At 39.1% G+C, this 18,771-nt stretch overlaps 1 protein-coding gene across 5 annotated transcripts in view; it reads left to right on the forward strand.

The window, feature by feature from the left end:
- dgkg (diacylglycerol kinase, gamma) overlaps positions 1-18,771 on the forward strand; it is a 527,377-nt gene that overhangs the window by 374,220 nt on the left and 134,386 nt on the right. For all 5 annotated transcript variants that reach the window (XM_072578849.1, XM_072578848.1, XM_072578852.1 and 2 more), the window contains one exon: positions 4,878-4,942. In XM_072578849.1, coding sequence (XP_072434950.1) covers positions 4,878-4,942 — 65 coding nt within the window. The remainder of the gene's footprint in view (positions 1-4,877; positions 4,943-18,771) is intronic.

Raw genomic sequence — 18,771 nt, forward strand, 5'->3', positions numbered from 1 at the left:
TTCACCTTCTTGAGTGATTAGAAAGAAATAAAATCGGTCAAAGTATTATGAGTTAAATAAAAATTAAATACGTATCATGAAAGCTTTCTGAGTGGCAAAAACAATTTCGTTGATTATAACAGAGATACAAAGCAGAGGCTGGGAATATTGCATTGAGAAGCTCACATCCAGACTTTTTAAAGCCTGTCCACCATCTGGAAGGCACAAGTCAGAAATGTGATGAAAATCTCTCCCTTTGCCTGGATATGTGCAACTCCAAGAAGCCTGACACCATCCAATACAAAGCAAACCACTCGATCACAATCCATCTATATCCTTTAACTTTCACTCCCTCCACCACCATGCAGTGGCAACAATATGTGCCATCTTCCAGATGCAATGCAGCTACTCAGCTAAAGCTCTTTACAAACCTGCAACTTCTATCACCTAAAAGAACAAGGACAAGAAATGCATGGCGATACCACCTGCATGTCCCCCTCCAAGTCATTCACCATCCTGACTTGGAACTGTATCATATTACTGCTGCATCAAAAAAATCCAGAATTTTTTCTCCAGCAATGTAGATCTACTTACACCATGTGATTGCTGCAGTTAGAGGAGGACAATTAGTAATGGGCATTAAATGATAGTCCTTATACTAGCGTTTACATTCTGTAAACAGTGTTTTTCAAAATCCAATCTACGATACCTTCTAAAATATATGTGGAGCCAGTATCCAAAGTGGCCTGAGAAAAATGACACTATTTCTTTATTGTCATTCTCTTATTTTTCTGCCACTTGTTGCTCTTGCACCCCTTTTGGGCCAGGTTGCATTAGTTCAGTTTCTGAAAGGAAAGCAACAAAATGTGGGGCATTGCTGAAGGAAAGGAGACTAAAACAGTGCACAGCATTTCAAGATGAATTCACGCACCTTGGCAACCTGTGTTGAAGTCATTGAGCTTCTTCCAACTCTGGATCCACATCCTCGAAGCTGCAGTGCTGCTTTAACTGCACTGACTGTCCACTGCCAGTACCTTGTGAATTTACTTGGAGGGATCCCCTGGCCTCTGTGAATAGAGGGCATCTCTTCTCCTGCCCACCTTTGTACCATTATTTGGTGTTTTGCTACTGAAGTCATCTTACTGCAGCTGCTTCAGCCAGAATGTGCCTCCTATTTATGTGATGTAGGCTGGCTTTAGATGGTATTGGCCTCACTGAAGAGACAAGTAGCTCCTTGGCAGTGCATTAGACTGCCAGCAGTGTAGTTGAGTCGACCGCCCAAAGATTTTAGTAAAATGAAAGTATGGTAAGAAATCTACTTTTGAAGTAAAACTAAAAATAATTTGCAGGTATTATATATTTATATAATGAGGAGTTATTCAATGAATTCGTGCAAGTGGAGCAGAATCCTTTTGAACAATATTAGTGGATGATGAGAGAAACCTCACTCTTTTATTGGCTTTGTTTTGATTGCATCCCAGTGAGTGAATAGAGTAAGTTGAAAATTGCTAGTGTCCCTTAATCCATAGTCCCAAAGGGACTTGCCTATATTTGCAAACCACAATCATTGAGTCATTTAAAGTTTTAAGCTAATGGACCAGTCCCAAGAATACTTTATAGCAGATCCAGGGGGATTTAAGTGAAATTAAACTTTCTTGTGCGAGATCATTTTTAATGGATCCGATTGATGTTTCAAAGTATAAGAGCAGTGAATGAGTATGTAAGTTTGGGGAAGTCAAATAGCAAATGAGTTTTAAGTGACACTGATCAGATGAAATACAGACTGTTTCTTGTGCATTTATAAAAAAAAAAGCTACATATGAAGTCAAAAGAAAAAAAAAGGTAGGAATTGCATGAAGAATCTTTTAGTGGTGAATCTATTTATAAATTGGTAAAACCATAATGTGAGCTATACTGACATGATGTGCATCATAGTAACTGTTACTCTACAGCTTTCTTTTCTACCATCTTTTCTATCATCCACTTGAAATATAAAGAAGGTATTTTTTGCTTGATTTAATTCAAATAGAATCAGTAATGTAGAATTAAGAGTCATATTTCAAAATGGTCCATGAGATTTAAATTACACTTTCATGTCTTTGTACAGTTTTCTTTTGCAAAAGTCCTAGAAATATTGTCCCTTCCGATTTCATGACCGGTCTGTTGAGATACAAGTTAACACCGGTGCATTGGAGCACCTTCCTTTCCATAATTTCCCATCCCTATCTTCAAAATCCTCGTGGGCGTCCATTTGGAACCCAATGTGAGCCTACATTTCTATCCTGGTTCTGGAACTTCAAATCTGTGGACTGTTTATAATCCCACCAGTGATTGTGGTGATGCTGTTGAGACAATAGTATTGCTGGATAATCATACAAGTAGCACACCAAGATAGCAGATCCTTCCAAGTGAGGAATGGAAATTTGACCTCCAGCCAAAAAATAGTTCTCAGAACAGCTTACATAAGCTTGGTTTATATGACCTTGTGCTGTGAAAGCTGCAGGGGTAATAGAATTGAAACAATAAAAGAATTGAATTGGGCACATACAGATGCTTAGAAATCACAAGCAAGTTGACATGGACTTTAAATAGACCTTAGCATTTCAAAGTTAGACTAGGAAGCATTATTTTGTCCACCAGATAAGTAAAGTCTGCAAGGTTGCTGTTGCTGAGTCAATTTTTTTTAAGACTGGGCTCAGTAAAACCAGTAAGGAATATAGAGTCACAGAGATGTACAGCACGGAAACAGACCCTTCTGCCCAATTCTTCCATGCTGATCAGATATCCTAAATTAATCTAGTCCCATTTACCAGCACTTGGCCCATCTCCCTCTGAAAACCCTTCCTATTCATTTACTCATCCAGATGCCTTTTAAATGTTGTGATTGTACCAGCCTTCATCACTTCCACATATACCACCTTCTGTGAAAAAGTTGCCCCTTAGGTTCCTTTTAAATCTTTCCCCTCTCAACTTAACCTATGCCCTCTAGTTTTGGACTCCTCACTCTAAAGAAAAGACCTTGTCTATTTATCCTGTCCATTTTCCTCATGACTTTATAAACCTCTATTAGACACATCTCAGCCTCCGATGGTCCAAGGAAAACAGCTCCAGCCTATTCAGGTTCTCCCTGTAGCTCAAACCCTCCAACCCTGGCAACATCCTTGTAAATCATTTTTAAACCCTTTTATTTTCACAACATCCTTCCAATAGGAGAGAGATCAGAATTGCACACAATATTCCAAAAGTGGCCTAGCCAATGTTCTGTACAGCCACAACATGACCTCTCAACTCCTATACTCAATGCTCTGACCAATAAAGGAAAGTATACCAAAGGCCACCTTCTCTATTCTATCTACCTGTGACTCAAATTTCAAGGAACTATGAACTGTGCTCCAAGATCACTTTGTCCAGCAACACTCCCTACGACCTTACCATTAAGTGTATAAGTCCTGCTCTGAATTGCCTTTCCAAAATGCAGCACTTCATATTTATCGAAATTGAACTTCATCCACCACTCCTTGGCCCATCGGCCCATCTGATCACGATCCCATTGTACTCGGAGGTGACCTTCTTCGCTGTCCACTACACCCCCAGTTTTGGTGTCATCTGCAAACTTGCTAACTATACCTCCTGTTTGTATAACAAATACATTGAGGAATGGGAATAAAGATTCCACCCTCAAACCCTCATAAAAATTGCTATCGAATTGCAGATCGGGTTGAATTATGACTTCTCCCTGTTCCACTGATACGTTTCTCCCATGTGCTTAAATTTCCAGAGAAGTAAGTGCTACTCAGTGTGATGGTGTATTACAATCCACTCAGCGAGTGTGAGTTTCTGTGGCAACATGCACCTTTTATGTGTAAGTTGTTTTCTAGAGCAATGGACAATAACTCGTAGAAGCTCCAGCTTTCTTTATTGATGTGTTGTGATGAATGAAAATGAATTCTTTCCTTTGATTGTTGAGTGCCACAATTTCAATTGACACATGTGTAATTTAACTATAGAGTACAAATGAAAGGTAAAACATTGAAGAGGTGCAGAAGTATCTTGGGGGAGAAAAATATTGCAAAACTCAATCTCCAAAGCAACAGTACATATTATAGAGTACAAAAAGACTAATGAAATATGACTTGCTTTGTCACCATAGTTTAGTGATCTTAATGTTATCCCCAGGATGGCTTCAGCAGACCGAGCAATTATAGCTAGTTGTCATATTAGAAAAAATGTTGTATGGTAGTGGAGACTGTTCATAAAGATGTGCAGAAATTCAAGGTTATACCAATTCAGACCAAGTTATTTTCCTTCCTTTCGAAAACAGATGGCTGAATGGTGCCTTTCTTTACTTAAGGTTATTCTGCTGTTGACTATAAGAATGCTTGCAGTTGAGAAGAATAACACAACAGAAGTGCATCAGTATAAAATCAATGTTACCAATAAATCGAATAGATAGTTCACAAGTAATGTCTTTGCTTAAAAAGTGATGGAAATGTGCAATTCACAACCAAAAGGAGAGATTAGGTGGATGGGAAAGATAACTTTAAGAGGAGGCGAAATAAACATTTGACCGAGATGAGAAAGCAAAGTTGTTAGTTATGAAAGGATGGACGGAGTTCAAGTGGAACATGTGCTGTTATGGACTAGCTGGGCAAAATGGTTATTTTTGTATTTAATCCTCTTTATAATTCTATCTATGTAATAAAACACTTCCTCTGACTTACTGTGAACAATGTCATTACAAAACTATTTTAAATCGGTGAAATGCATAACTAAATCCAAAGATATATGAAATATAATGCAGCACAGTTTACTTATATGTCAGTAAAAAATATATACTAATTGATTACCCACTTGCTTTTGCATCCTGAATAACACATTTTTGAAATCTGTTTGTGTAGGATGCATCAATTGCTCACAGATTTCACGTAATGAGAGAAAAGCATCCAGAAAAATTCAACAGCAGGTAAGAGATGTCTTCCCCTCTACTTTTGTTTCATGGTCAAGGTGATTATAACAGGGTTTGTGGTACCTGGTTTCAAGTGCATATAACTCATTGTTTAGAAAACAGTTAATGAATTCATATTTCTTAGTGCTTTATGTTTTATAATTTGCTCTATTAAAAGTAAACTCCCTTGCTGACAGCAAACACACCCATCATATTTTTTTTGCTGGATTTGATTAGCAGACATTATTGCTATGAATTCCACTGACATCAATTTATTAGTTTTCTGTGTTGCTACCTTGATGTTAAGGACAGTTATTCTCAACTTCCTTATTGAATTGTGCCAAGGCTATAAATGGGTACCATGTGGTTCTGGTGGTACCTAAACTGAATATCAGTGAACAGGCTATTCCTGAGTACACCAATCCTTGTGATATACGCAGGCAGCAGGAAACTCAATAATGTATTGATGTGTGAGGAGAGTAGCAACACACTGTTGAAATGAACAGACATCCAGCAGATGTAATTTTTGACATGATTCACTGTGATAGGAAGAATAGGAGAGGTGATATGAAATAGATGGTATAATCCCAAAGGGGATGCAGGAGCAGAGTCATAGAGATGTACAGCTCGGAAACAGACTCTTCAGTCCAACTCGTCCATGCCGACCAGATATCCCAACCCAATCTAGTCCCAACTGCCAGCACCTGGTCCAAATCTCTACAAATCCTTCCTATTCATATACACATCCAGATGTCTTTTAAATGTTGCAATTGTATTAGCCTCCACCACTTCCTCTGGCAGCTCATTGCATACACGTACCACCCTCTATGTGAAAAAGTTGCTCCTTAAGTCTCTTTTATATCTTTCCCCTCTCACCCTAAACCTATGCCCTCCAGTTCTGAACTCCGCCTCCCCTCCCCCTCCCCAAGGAAAAGACTTTATTTATTTATCCTATCCATGCCCCTCATTATTTTATAAACCTCTATAAAATCACCCCTCAGCCTCCGATGCTCCAGGGAAAACAGCCCCAGCCTATTTAACCTCACCCTATAGCCCAAATCCTCCAACACTGGCAACATCCTTGCAAATCTTTTCTGAACCCTTTCAAGTTTCACAATATCTTTCTGATAGGAAGGAGACCAGAATTGCATGCAATATTCCAACAATGGCCTAACCAATATCCTGTACAGCCACTACATGACCTCCTAACTCCTGTACTCAATACTCTGACTAAGAGGGAAAAGCATACCAAATGCCTTCTTCAGTATCCTATCTACCTGTGACTCCACTTCTCAGCCCAATGGCCCATCTGATCAAGATTCCGTTGTAATCTGAGGTAACCTTCTTCACTGTCCACTACACTACAAATTTTGGTGTCATCAGCAAACTTGCTAACGACACTTCTTACGCTCCCATCCAAATCATTTATATAAATGATGAAAATAGTGGACCCAACACTGATCCTTGTGGCAGTCCACTGGTCACAGGCCTCCAGTCTGAAAAACAACCCTCCACCACCACTCTGTCTTTTACCTTTGAGCCAGTTCTGTATCCAAATGGCGAGTTCTCCCTGTATTCCGTGAGACCTAACCTTGCTCACCAGTCTCCCATGGGAGACCTTGTTAAATGCCTTACTGAAGTCCATATAGATCACATCTACTGCTCTGCCCTCATCAATCCTCTTTGTCGCTTGTTCAAAAAATTCAATCAAGTTTGTGAGACATGATTTCCCACGTATAAAGGCATGTTGACTATTCCTAATCAGTCCTTGCCATTCCAAGTACATGTACATCCTGTCCCTCAGGATTCCCTCCAACAACTTGTCCACCACTGGCGTCAGGCTCACTAGTCTATAATTCCTTATAGACTAGTCCTTACCACCCTTCTTAAACAGTGGCACCACATTAGCCAACCTCCGGCACCTCACCTGTGACTATCGATAATACAAATATCTCAGCAAGAGGCCCCGTAATCACTTCTCTAGCTTCCACAGAGTTCTAGGGTACACCTGATCGGGTCCTGGGGATTTATCCACTTTTATGCATTTCAAGACATCCAGCACTTCCTCCTCTGTAATATGGACATTTTTCAAGATGTCACCATCTATTTCCCTACATTCTATTTCTTTCATGTCCTTTTCCACAGTAAATACTGATGCAAAATACTCGTTTAGTATCTGCCCCATTTTCTGGGGCTCCACACAAAGGCTGCCTCGCTAGGTACCCTTTTGTCCTTAATTTATTTGTGAAAACTCTTTGGATTCTCTTTAACTCTAATTCTATTTGCCAAAGTTATCTCATGTCCTCTTTTTGCCCTCCTGATTTCTCTCTCAAGTATACTCCTACTGCCTTTTATCATCTTCTCAGGATTCACTCGACAGAGACCTAACGTGTGCACAAATCATTAAGGATGGCAACCGAGTGCAGCTGAAGAAATTGAGTGGGAATTTGAGAGTTTGGATGAGTGGTGATTTCAATGAAAGTGGGAAGGAGGGTCCCTTTTTGCTTATGTTTCCCAGCCATTCTCTTCCTGTGGAATTGGTTATTGGTGTACTATAGGGAAAGGACTATGTGATTAAGGTTTTATTAAGTCAATAATGTAATTAAGTAATTGATGAAAATTTATTAAGGATGAGAGGACATGTGAAGTGTCAGGACTGCAAAATATAGGATCGCACGAACCCCATTGTGGTACAGGGCAAATTCATCCTCAGTGTTTGAAATTGGAGCAGCTTTGGCTCCGATTGGTTGACATTGTGATGCATCAGGGAAGGGGGAAGGATACCTGGATTCCTTGTACCAGGGTGCAATCACACTATCTAGATTAGGATTTTCGGAGTTTGCAAGTATTCAGGGACAGGAGGGTGTGACTAAGAATTTGGCAAGTGGACCCAAATGACAGGAGTGTCAGCCTGTATAATTGTCTGATAGATTTGAGGTTCTCTCGGGTTGTTTGGATGAGAGAGGCTGGATGGAGGTTGAAGCAGAAAAATGGCTGTGGCACTGTTGTGCAGGAAAACATTTCAACTTGGTTAGACTTGGTGAAATTAGATTAGATTAGGTTCCCTACAGTGTGGAAACAGGCCCTTCAGCCCAACAAGTCCACACTGACCCTGCGAAGAGTAACCCACCCAGACCCATTTCCCTTTGACTAATGCACCTGACACTATGGGTAATTTAGCATGACCAATCCACGTGACCTGCACATCTTTGGACTGTGGGAGGAAACCGGACCACCTGGAGGAAACCCATGCGTACACTTGGGAGAATGTGCACACTCCACACAGACAGTCACCCGAGGCTGGAATTGAATCTGGGTCCCTAGTGTTGTGAGGCTACAGTACTAACCATTGAGCCACCATGCCACCCCTAAACATTTTAGAAATCTTTTCACAAACACGAAGCCACAAAGCACTTGGTCCTCCCCAGCTAGGAATTGAACCCCGACTTTCTGTGTGGCAGGCGGTGTTAATCAGCATTATACTACTGAGGACGGTTGTGGAATGTAGTGGCAGCAGGGAATAGTATAGTTAGCAGGATTGACACCAATCTCTGCAGCAGAGAGTGAGAGTCTAAATGGTTGCATTGCCACCAAGATCCAGGGTTCAGGGCATGTGCAGGGGGCTGGAGAATAACTTGTGGGAGGGGATGGTCCAGTTGTCATGGTTCATGTAGGTACCAACTACATAGGTAGAATTAGAAAGTGATACTACATTAGGCAGAATGGGGAGCTAGGCACTAAAAAGCAGAACCTCAAAGGTTATGAACTCTGGACCTTTTACTGAGCTGTCTGCAATTGGCTCAGTTTAAGGGATGACTATGTGTCTCAAAGACTGATGTGGAAGAAGTGGTTTCTGGTTTGTGGAGCCTGGTAGCAACACTAGGGAAAGGGATGGCTGGGCCATTTGCATGATGTACTTTCAAACCATGCTGAGACCAGATTTCTTGCAAAGTGCATAATTAAGGAAGTGGAGAGGGTTTTAAGCCAAATAGTGGGGACAAGAACAAAATGAAAGATACTGTAAATCAAAGAGATGAAACAAGGTAGAAGGTAGTAATATGGGAATTGAGGCAGGAAGGGATTGAAGGGGAAAAAAAATAAAAACGCCTTGACTATTAACACTAGGAGTTGCAAAGATACCGAAAACACAAAGATAAATGCTCTGTATCTGAATACACATGGCATTCGTAAAAAAATGAACAAACTGTGAGAGCACAATGAAGTAAACAATTGTGATCTGATAGCCAATACAGAAACATGACTGCAGGATGAGAGGATTGGGTTGTGAATATTGAAAGGTATATGACAGTCAAGAGAAATAATAAACTAGGTAAAGCTGGAGGGTGTGGCACTGTTAATACAGGATGGCGATGTTGCAACAGCTGGAGATTATCTTGGTTTAGGGGATCCAGATGTAGAATTTGTGTTGGTGCAGGTGAAGAATATTAGGGAAAAGTTCTCACTGGTGGGAGTGGTCTACATGCCCAAGCCATAACTACAATGTGGGATAAAGGCTTCAAAGAGAAATATCCTTGTGACAAAGAGATGGCAACAATCATGGAAGACTTTAATCTGCAATGGAAAAATAAGGTTGGCAGTGGTAGCCCGGATGAGAAATTCATAGACTGCTTTCAAGATTTGTTCCTTAGAACAGCATGTTCTAGGAGAGCAGGTTATATTAAACTTATTACTCTGTGATGTGACAGGATTCGTTAATAACCTCAGAGTAAAGGCACACATAGGTAGCAGTGACTGCAAAATGAATGAACTTAACATCTAGCTTGAAGGCAATTCAATTTGGGTCTAAGACTGGTATTTTAAACTTAATTAAAGACAGCTGCTGGGTGTGAAAGCTGAGCCAGCTGAAGTGAACTAGCAAATTAAACTAGGCAATAGAACCACAAAGGTGTAGTGGCAGACATCAGGAGATATTTCAGAATCATATGAATAAGTATATTCCTCCTGTAAAGAGATGTATTAAGGGATGATCCATAATCTGTGGTGAACTAAAGAAGTTAGGTAAAGCATCAGACCTAAGGAAAAAGCATATCATTGTGCAGCGATGACAGGCAGGTAAGGTAACCAGGTCAAAAGATAAAGAATGGATTTTTATAAAGTGAGGGAAGCAAAAAATAGGTAATGTTTTGTAAGTCAGTCTAATATCTATCCATAGGAAAAATGTTGGAATCAATTATTAATGAAGTTATAGCAGGGCACTTTGCATTATGACTTTCAAAGTCAATGGAACTTTGAGGAAGGGAAGTGTGGTTAATCTCTTAGAGTTCTTTGAAATAACAGGCAGTGTTAGTAAAGGGGAGCTTTTAGACATGGTTTTGTTGAAGTTGTCCACTTTGGCAGGAAGAATAGAAAAGCAGCGTATTCAAATAGAGAGGTTACAGAATTCTGAGGTACAGTTAAGCAAATGCCTTGTACATTACTCACAAAATGTTGTTATCCGCATCATCGTCATTTGCAATCATTTACTAAAGAGTATGATTATCCACTGAGAAAATTCCATGTCACTGGTCCTGGTTTCTGTGGGTTCTTCAGTGGCTGATGAACCAGATTCTAGAGCCCCGTCTCTGATCCACATTTGGCCGCTGCATCCAGGAGGTAGAATTGGTCCTTCGCTTTGAGGTTGTTGGCATTCCTTTCTCCGGCTCCTTTTCCATTCTTCCTCTTGCTGGGTGTTCTCAAAGAGTTGAGTCCTTTTATACAAGCACTTTCTCCAAGTCAGTTTCTTCAGAACAAAGGTCTCCCATATGTTGACATCTATGTTGCACTTCTTGAAGGAAGCCTCCAGGATGTCTTTGAATTGCAACCTTCATCCTCCTCTTGCTGTTCCTTGAGCTGGGTGAAGACGATTTGCCTTGCCACTGAGGACGTAGGCATCCTAATTACATGGTGGGCCCAACAGAGTTTCTGTTGATCATGGCCTCAATACTGGTGCTATTGGCTGCTTTAAGGATGCTGACATTATATGCTTGTCCTCCCAATTCTTGTGGAGAATCGGTCTCAAACAGCGTTGATTGTGCCTCGCAAATGTCTTGTGGTAGTGTCTATATTTAGTCAAGATTTTGAAGCCAAATAGAAAAGTCAGAAGGATGACAGCATAATATAACAAGACCTTGGTATCAACACGGATGTTAAGGTCCTCAAAGACTCTCATACTTAGGCGTCCAAAGGCAGTGCTCACAGATTGGATGCAATGTTGAATCTCTGCATTGATGCCTGCCTTAGATAACAGATTGCCCTTACTTGGGAAGCTATGTTCCATGTTTGGATGGATTTTTCCATTAATCTTGATAGTGGGGTGGACTGGAACTTGACCTGGGGTGGGTTGGTCAAGGATTGAAGTGTTTTTGAGGTTGAGGCTGAGACCAATTCTTTGGTTTGCTTCCACGAAGGCATTAAGTAAGACTTGAAGATTCTGTTCTGAGAAAGTAGAGATGACATTGTCATCCAAATACAGAAGTTCCTCAAGTGAGTTCGGTGCTGTTTTCTCCTTGGTTGAGAAAATGTTTTCTATCAATCTTGTAGATATTGTCACACCCTTGGGAAGCTTGTTCTTGACAAGATAAAAAATGGTGGCAATGAAGATGGAGAAAAGGGTGGGCTGATGACGAATCCCTGCTTGACCTCTGTCTCCAGCTGGCTTCTGATGCCGAGAAACCATACCTTGAAGCCAGAATAAATTCCATGTCCCTATCTTATCTATGAGAGTTTCCTTTGTTAGGGAGCAATTTTGTCCTAATGAATGGATTAGCCTTTTATTTTGGTCTTCTATGCCCCAGTGTTGATAAGGAGAATGTTTATGCATCTGGATTAGAGAGCAAGAAATCAATCCAGATTCCTGCTCTTGATTACTATGCAGAAACAGCAACTAGAAATTCATGTGATGGGACATTGGATGAGAATGGGATCTGAGTCAGGTGTAGTATCTATCACATCTTAATAGCTGGGCTGACAGTTGAGGAATTGCTACCTAGATGAAAACTCAAATCAAATCACAGAAAGGGGCTGCACCTTCAGAAGAGGAGAAAATTGTTGGAAAGAAGGAGAAGAATTTTTATTTTGCTGAGTGAAAATTTGTAGAATCTAATCAGACCTAAGTCAGTTCAGGTTAATATTTTATGTCAGACTGTTCACCTCAAGTATGAGATATTTGTTATTATCAACAATAAGTATATTAGCAGAAGTGCAAGTAATATAATGGCATGGCAAGGGAATTGTCACAATCTGGGTTTGTGAACATTGGCTCCAGGCTCTCTGTTCAGTTGGAATACTGACTTACTCTGTGTTTGTTTTGCTAAGTTTTTGTTCACATAATCTATCCTCTCTTATTTAGTTTCATGTTGAGTGTCACAAGACTTTTTTTTTTCTTTTACCTTTTCTGGATCTAGCCATGTAACATATTGAGTGAGTTTCTTGTGATAGGGAAGACCTGCATGAGTCCCATTTAAGTCGCTACTCCACCATTAATTCCTGGAGAGTTCTGGGATAATTGCTTTCTAAGTGAAGAAACCAAACTGCCTTCCCACCATCACTGGCATGTTTCCCACACTGGCCCTTCCCATGCTCACTAAATACAAGACAGTTTACACTATATTAGGGTGAAATCTTATTTTAGCCAACCTGATAAGTTTACTGTTAGTTTATTGTTTGATTTGATAAGTTTTCCATTGTTTCATCATTGTCCATCACTCTACTGTTAACTTACATGTAGAGTATACGACTCATGCAGTACATTATTTTGCTTAACAAGCAGAATAATCTTCAGCTAACATAATTAACATAGCACTAATAGTTTATCTTCACTGTTGTCTTATTGTTCAGTTCAAGTGATGAAAATATTTCTTCAAATGTCCAATCAACAAAGGTCAGCATACCCCTCCATTCAAGACTCATTTCCTTTCACCATGTGGAATCTTGAATGACTAAATTATTTTTTAAAATTATGCCTCACTTGTCAGCATTTTCTGACTTCACTACAAATTGCCTGCACCTATTTTGATAATCTTTTGAAGAGGATCAATCTGATAGGCTGTCTATATTTGCACTTTTATATATCACCAGTGAGCTCTGCTGTGAAGCGATGTTTCAATTGAATGCATGTTCTTTTGATATATGGTACAGGACTAGAAAAAAAAGCTGCCGAAGGTTATGTATTAGCATAATAATTGTCTCACCGGTGGTGTATTAGAGAAATTAGCTGGCTGCTAAATTCAGCTCCATTGTGACAAAAGTACTGGCACTATGTGTGAAATACTGTTTCTTAATGCAGTCTTATAAATAGAGGTTTCCTGTCAGGTCACTCTAAATGTGGCAGCAGTTCAGATTAGCATCCTAATTTTGTTTTATATACAGGAATCAGCAGCTATCTTAATAGTGTATTGCTGGACTACTTTTGTTTTTTTTAATTCAGTGGTTAATTCTGCAACCATTTAATAACTGGGGCTTTCTTCACTGTTTTGGATGAGCTATGAAACATGCTGAAATTTGGTGCAGCTGCAGGTTTGACTCATGCAGGAATCTGGTGTTTAATGCTGATTGTTGTATGTTGATTGATCATGAAGGCTCAAGTATGGACAACTTCACACTGTAGATCAAAATAACTTTCAAATTCCTGCTTCAAAAAACCTGCAGCTGAGGAAATCTGACTTCTTCAGAAAATCAAAGAATACCAAATTTTCTATGCTGTTGTAATTAAATTCAAGTCAAATTGAGTTTTTAGAATGGTGTTGCTGGAATTATTTTGTTTGTTTTAGCCTCTGTAAAGTACAGGGGAACAAATTTCGGTTGTATTGTTGAAAAATTGGAAAACAATTTCCGTTAAAAAGGATCAGGCCTCAACTCATAATTTGCAGAATGTGTCGACTACTTAGTTGTTATCTTGAAATTTTACTATTTTTTCCAAATATGAATAATTTTTAACTATTCAGGGTGGCCATTTCCTGCAGGGTATAAGTCTTTCACCACTGTTTTTGTTAGGATGGTTGGATAAATTGCAAAAAGGCGGGGGAGTAAGCACCAGCATATAAAAGTGGAAAAGCAAAATAAGATGCATTAAGTGACTGTTGGATGGAACGAGAAAAGGCATTGCTCTGTATCAGAGGGGTGTGGACTAGGAATATAAGAAAGCTTTCTACTGCATTTATGTAAATAAAGGATGAACTACAACCACAAGTGGCCATCTGGAAATATAATGTAGTGAAAGAGTTTAAGGGGTGCCTTAGCAAACACAGGCCAGTTAGTTTAATACTGATGATGGATAATTTTAAAAAATAATGCAAGGAAAAAAGATCAACAAGCTGTTGAAGGGATTTGAGTTAATTCAGGATAACCAAAATGGATTTGTAAAAGGCAGGTCATACTTGACTAAATTGATTGACTGTTTTCATGATGTAGCAGAAAAGGTTATTGAAAGGAATGTTGTGCATGTGGAGACATTTGTCAAAGTGTCACACTAAACAGAATTACTGCATGGAATACGAGGATCATTGTCATCTTAAATTTAACCAAATGGTGAGAAAATCAGAAAGTAGTGAGTTGTGGTAAATGGTAGTTTTGGACACAAAAGAATATAATATTTTTATGTCACTAGCAGTATACCTTTAATAGATGCAGTATGCCAATATCTCTTCAAGAAGCAAGCTCATGATATCATCATCATATCATAGCATGTGACCTGAGAAAATGAACATCCCAAATTCTATCTGAACTTGGGTAACTTGACGTATGATGTGCTGATGAAAGCATACTGTTCTTTGTAACTAAATAATGAAATACTAATCCAGACTGGGGCCGACTGCTGCAGTTCAAGAAGCCAGCACACCACCACCTTAAAGACAACTAAAGTCGGGCAATAAATGCTGACCCAGACAGTGATGTCCGTATTCCATGAGTAAATGAGAAAAAGGACACTTCTGTTTCCGTCTAATATTTGTGTATGACAGTGAGCTGTTGGATATGACTTGGACTTAGAAAAATTTCAGAACTTGCTGTTGATGTCAGACTTTGTTGTTGGAGGTTTGGCAACAGCAAGGTTCATGCTAATCAACTGCAACAAGTCATAGACAAGGAGAATGGACAAATCAAGAACAGAAGATATTTACAATTGAGGAGTGTGAGGTGATACCTTTTGGTCGACGAGTTGGGAGAGAGAAGTTAAATTTATTGACACAGCTCTAAAGAATGAGGAAGACCGTGTGTTCCGTAGATTGTCACAACAATGGATCACAACCCAGAATTACTTACAGACACATTGAACTTTTAAGTAACACTTTTTTTTGTTTAAAAATTTAAAACAAAGACATATAAGCCAAAGAAGGCTGGAAATATAAATTTATAGGCACAAAGAACTCAGAGAAGTTCAATTTTTTGGCACTCTTAAGGTAAGTAACATGTAATGTGGATAAAGGCAAACCATGAATATATTCTATCTAGTTTTCCAGAAGTTATGTAATAGAGGCTAAAGGTTATTGTGCAAAATAAAAGCTCACAGTGTAAAGAAATAGCATATTGTCATGCATAGAAGATTAGTTAGCTAACAGGAAACAGAGTCGGAATATATGAGTCATTTTCTCATTGACAAGATGTAATAAGCAGTAAGCCACAGAGATCAGTGCTATGTCCTCAATGTTTTGCAGCTTACAGAAATGAATTACATGAAGTAACTGAAGTTATAGTTACTAAATGTCCTGGTGACACAAAGGTAGTAAAGTAGGTTCTGAAGAAGACATAAGGAAGCTATAAAGCAATATGGATAGATTAAGTGAGTGGGCAAAGGTCTGGCAAATGGATTTTAATGTGGGAAATATGTGAAATTGTGCATTTTGGCAAGAAGAATAAAAAAGAATCATAATCATAAATGATGAAAGATTACGGAGTTCTGAAATGCAGAGACTTTGGGAGAACATGATCATAAAAAAATTGTATACTGGTACTGCAGGTCATTAGAAAAGTTCATAAAATGTTAACATTTATTGTAATAGAATTGGAGACACAAGTAGGGAGGCTGTTTTGTTACACAAAGCATTGGTGAAAACACATCTGGAGTTCAATGTGCAGTAATAGTCTCCTTATTTAAGCAAATATATCGAAAGAAGTTTAGAGAATGTTTACTAGACTAATACCACCAAAGTTTGAATACACTTAGGCTTGCATCATGAACTTAAGAAGAGTAGAGGCAACTTGATCCTAACACATAAGATCCTGAGGGGTCCTTGATTGGGTGGACGTGGAAAGGATGCTACCTCTTGGGGGAGAATCTAGAACTAGGGATCATTTGTTTAAAAAAGAAATCATCCATTAAAGACAATGTGTAAGGGAAATTTTTGATGAGTCTGTTGAGCTCTCCTCCTCAAAAGATTGTGGAAGAAAGAGTATGTGAATGTTCTGATTCTTTTAAGCAGAGGGCTGAAAGGTTATTGTGGGTATGCAGGAATCCAAATGCCCTACTTGCTGCCTCCTAATTCATTCATTTGTGTGTCTCATCCAATCAATGGGTAAATCTCACTTGAGTCATCAGGATAGCTGTAAATATTATAGTTCTGTCTGATTCTCTTATAACTCTGGCCAAAACCCTTTAATGTGGTAATGAAAAGTGCCAACCACCATTCATAACAGTAAAATGTCATTTGGATCAGTATCAAATGCAATCATTGCTTCTGAGTAGACATCTATTATTTCTTGTCGACTGTTTAGTCTACAAGTTCAAACCTGTAGTAGGTCTAATGAGTTGCTTCCAAATTCTTTTTCATACAAAGTGTGCTGCTGAGTATCTTTCCCCAGGCTTTCTAAATTTACATGTTCAGGCACTTGTGAGTGTCTGCCATGTAGGTGGGATATTTTCGTTAGCTATTTGAGTGACTTCCTTTCAATTGCTGCACATGGTCCTTCAATCTTTTTGTGTGTTGGTACGTACTGAAGCTATTTTAAGTTGTGACTCACCAACACCACACTCTGTACTGCATTCATGAGAAACATTTATCATTTTTAATAATCAAATCAATGTCATGACTACAACCAAAGGTCCAGTAGATCTGTGGTGGAATTAGGGCCACAGACTGTATTTAACTCTGGATTGGAAGCAAACTACTTGAATCTTTCATGGAATCATTCAGTGCCAGAGAGTTGGTAACCAGAGGGTACAGACTTAAGGCAATTGGAAAAAGGCCAGGGAGGAAATGAGATTTATTTTTTATGCAGCATGTCTGGTCTAGAATGTATTGTCTAAAATTATCCTGGAAGCAGATTCATTGGTAGGTTTCAAAGGGCATTTGGATGTATACTTAAAAAGGAAATGAAGAAGTGGAGCTTGACTCCCAGAGAGCCAGCACAGACTCAATGGATAAATGGCCTCCCTCTGTTCTGTAATACTCTGTTGTATCAATTTCAAGGCTCCAGTTGCAAGTTATAACAATGTGGATCATTCAGTTCATTTGTGATTAAAGATGAGCCATTCTTAGCATTTCGTTGTGCAAGCATTTTTGCTATTTTTTTCTCCAGTTAATAGTTTGACATTTTTCAGTTATGAATGAATACTTTCTAGGTTTTAGATTGATCCTGTTATGCTTCCTTTTGGTTGGAATATGATACTTGTTGAACATTGTTTTTGTTTGGCTGCAATAAGTTATTCTTCCATTCAAAGGCATATAAAATTAATTTATAAATATTGTCCAGCAGATGTTCACCTTGCGTTCAACTCCATTATGCAGTAATATGTGGTAAAGGTAAAGTCACCACCATGTTACTAGAACACAGGGTTGCTGTCACATTAGATAGATAGAGAGAGAGAGATGACTATTGGCGGATGACCTGAGGGTCACCATGCTTTTGTGACAGTGAAGGTTGGGAAGGAGAGTCCTTTCTGATAACCTTAGCTGTTGCAGGAGTTTGAACCCATGCTGTTGGCCTCAATTTGCATTGCAAACCAGCCGTTCAGCCAACTGAGGTAACTGACCCTGTCTGTGATGAATACACACATGTTGAATCATGACGAATATCTAGGTGTTTTGTGCACACTTGGTGAGGCTCTCAATGTCATGTGATTTAAGCACCATTCTATCTAGTGGCATTACAGCACATTGACTGTATTTGATATTTAGGAAATAGATTAATTTAATTCAAAGCTCGTATACTGTGTCCATTGAGTTTGTTTTGGGAAATACAGGCTTTTGTTATGCATTGGTATCAACTTGCTCATCTAATTAAATTGTTCATGTACATTAGTGCAGATCAAGTCCCTTAGACTTACCAGACCATTAAACTGCTCTGTCATTAGAGAGCGACAACTGATGGTGATTTAACCTGAGGGCCACCACACCTCAGGTGAGGAGAGAGTTTGAGAAGGTTAAGTCCTCAGTTGGTGCGGGAATTGAACCCACACTGTTGACATCATACAGTTTCACAACCAACCATTCAGCCAACTGAGCTAAACCAACTCAAAATATTATTGTACTGTTGGACTTCATGGTATACGTCTAAAGCTGTTAATTCTGTCACCGCGCCCCCAACCATTTCACACCTACCTGTGGGAACAATAAGATTATTTCCTTCCCCAACATGACTTATAATGTTGCTCGATTTTAGAAAGTCTAGATGTTGTATGAGGCAGGTTTGGTTTGTCAGCATCTATGATCAAGGCTTACACAAGAATAATGACACTTAGTGAGAAACTAGAGCCCTTGAACCATAGCCTAACAAGCAAAACAATTTTATCATCAAACTGGAAAGGAGAAAATTGTCATGCAATCATTCTGAGCGGCAATCTGCAAACTGTATAGTCAGTAAGTGGCTTGAAGCATTAATATACAGTGAAAATTGAATAATTTAAAATCTGAAAT

Source organism: Chiloscyllium punctatum, chromosome 10 (genome assembly GCF_047496795.1).
Source record: "Chiloscyllium punctatum isolate Juve2018m chromosome 10, sChiPun1.3, whole genome shotgun sequence".
Lineage (NCBI taxonomy): Eukaryota > Metazoa > Chordata > Chondrichthyes > Orectolobiformes > Hemiscylliidae > Chiloscyllium > Chiloscyllium punctatum.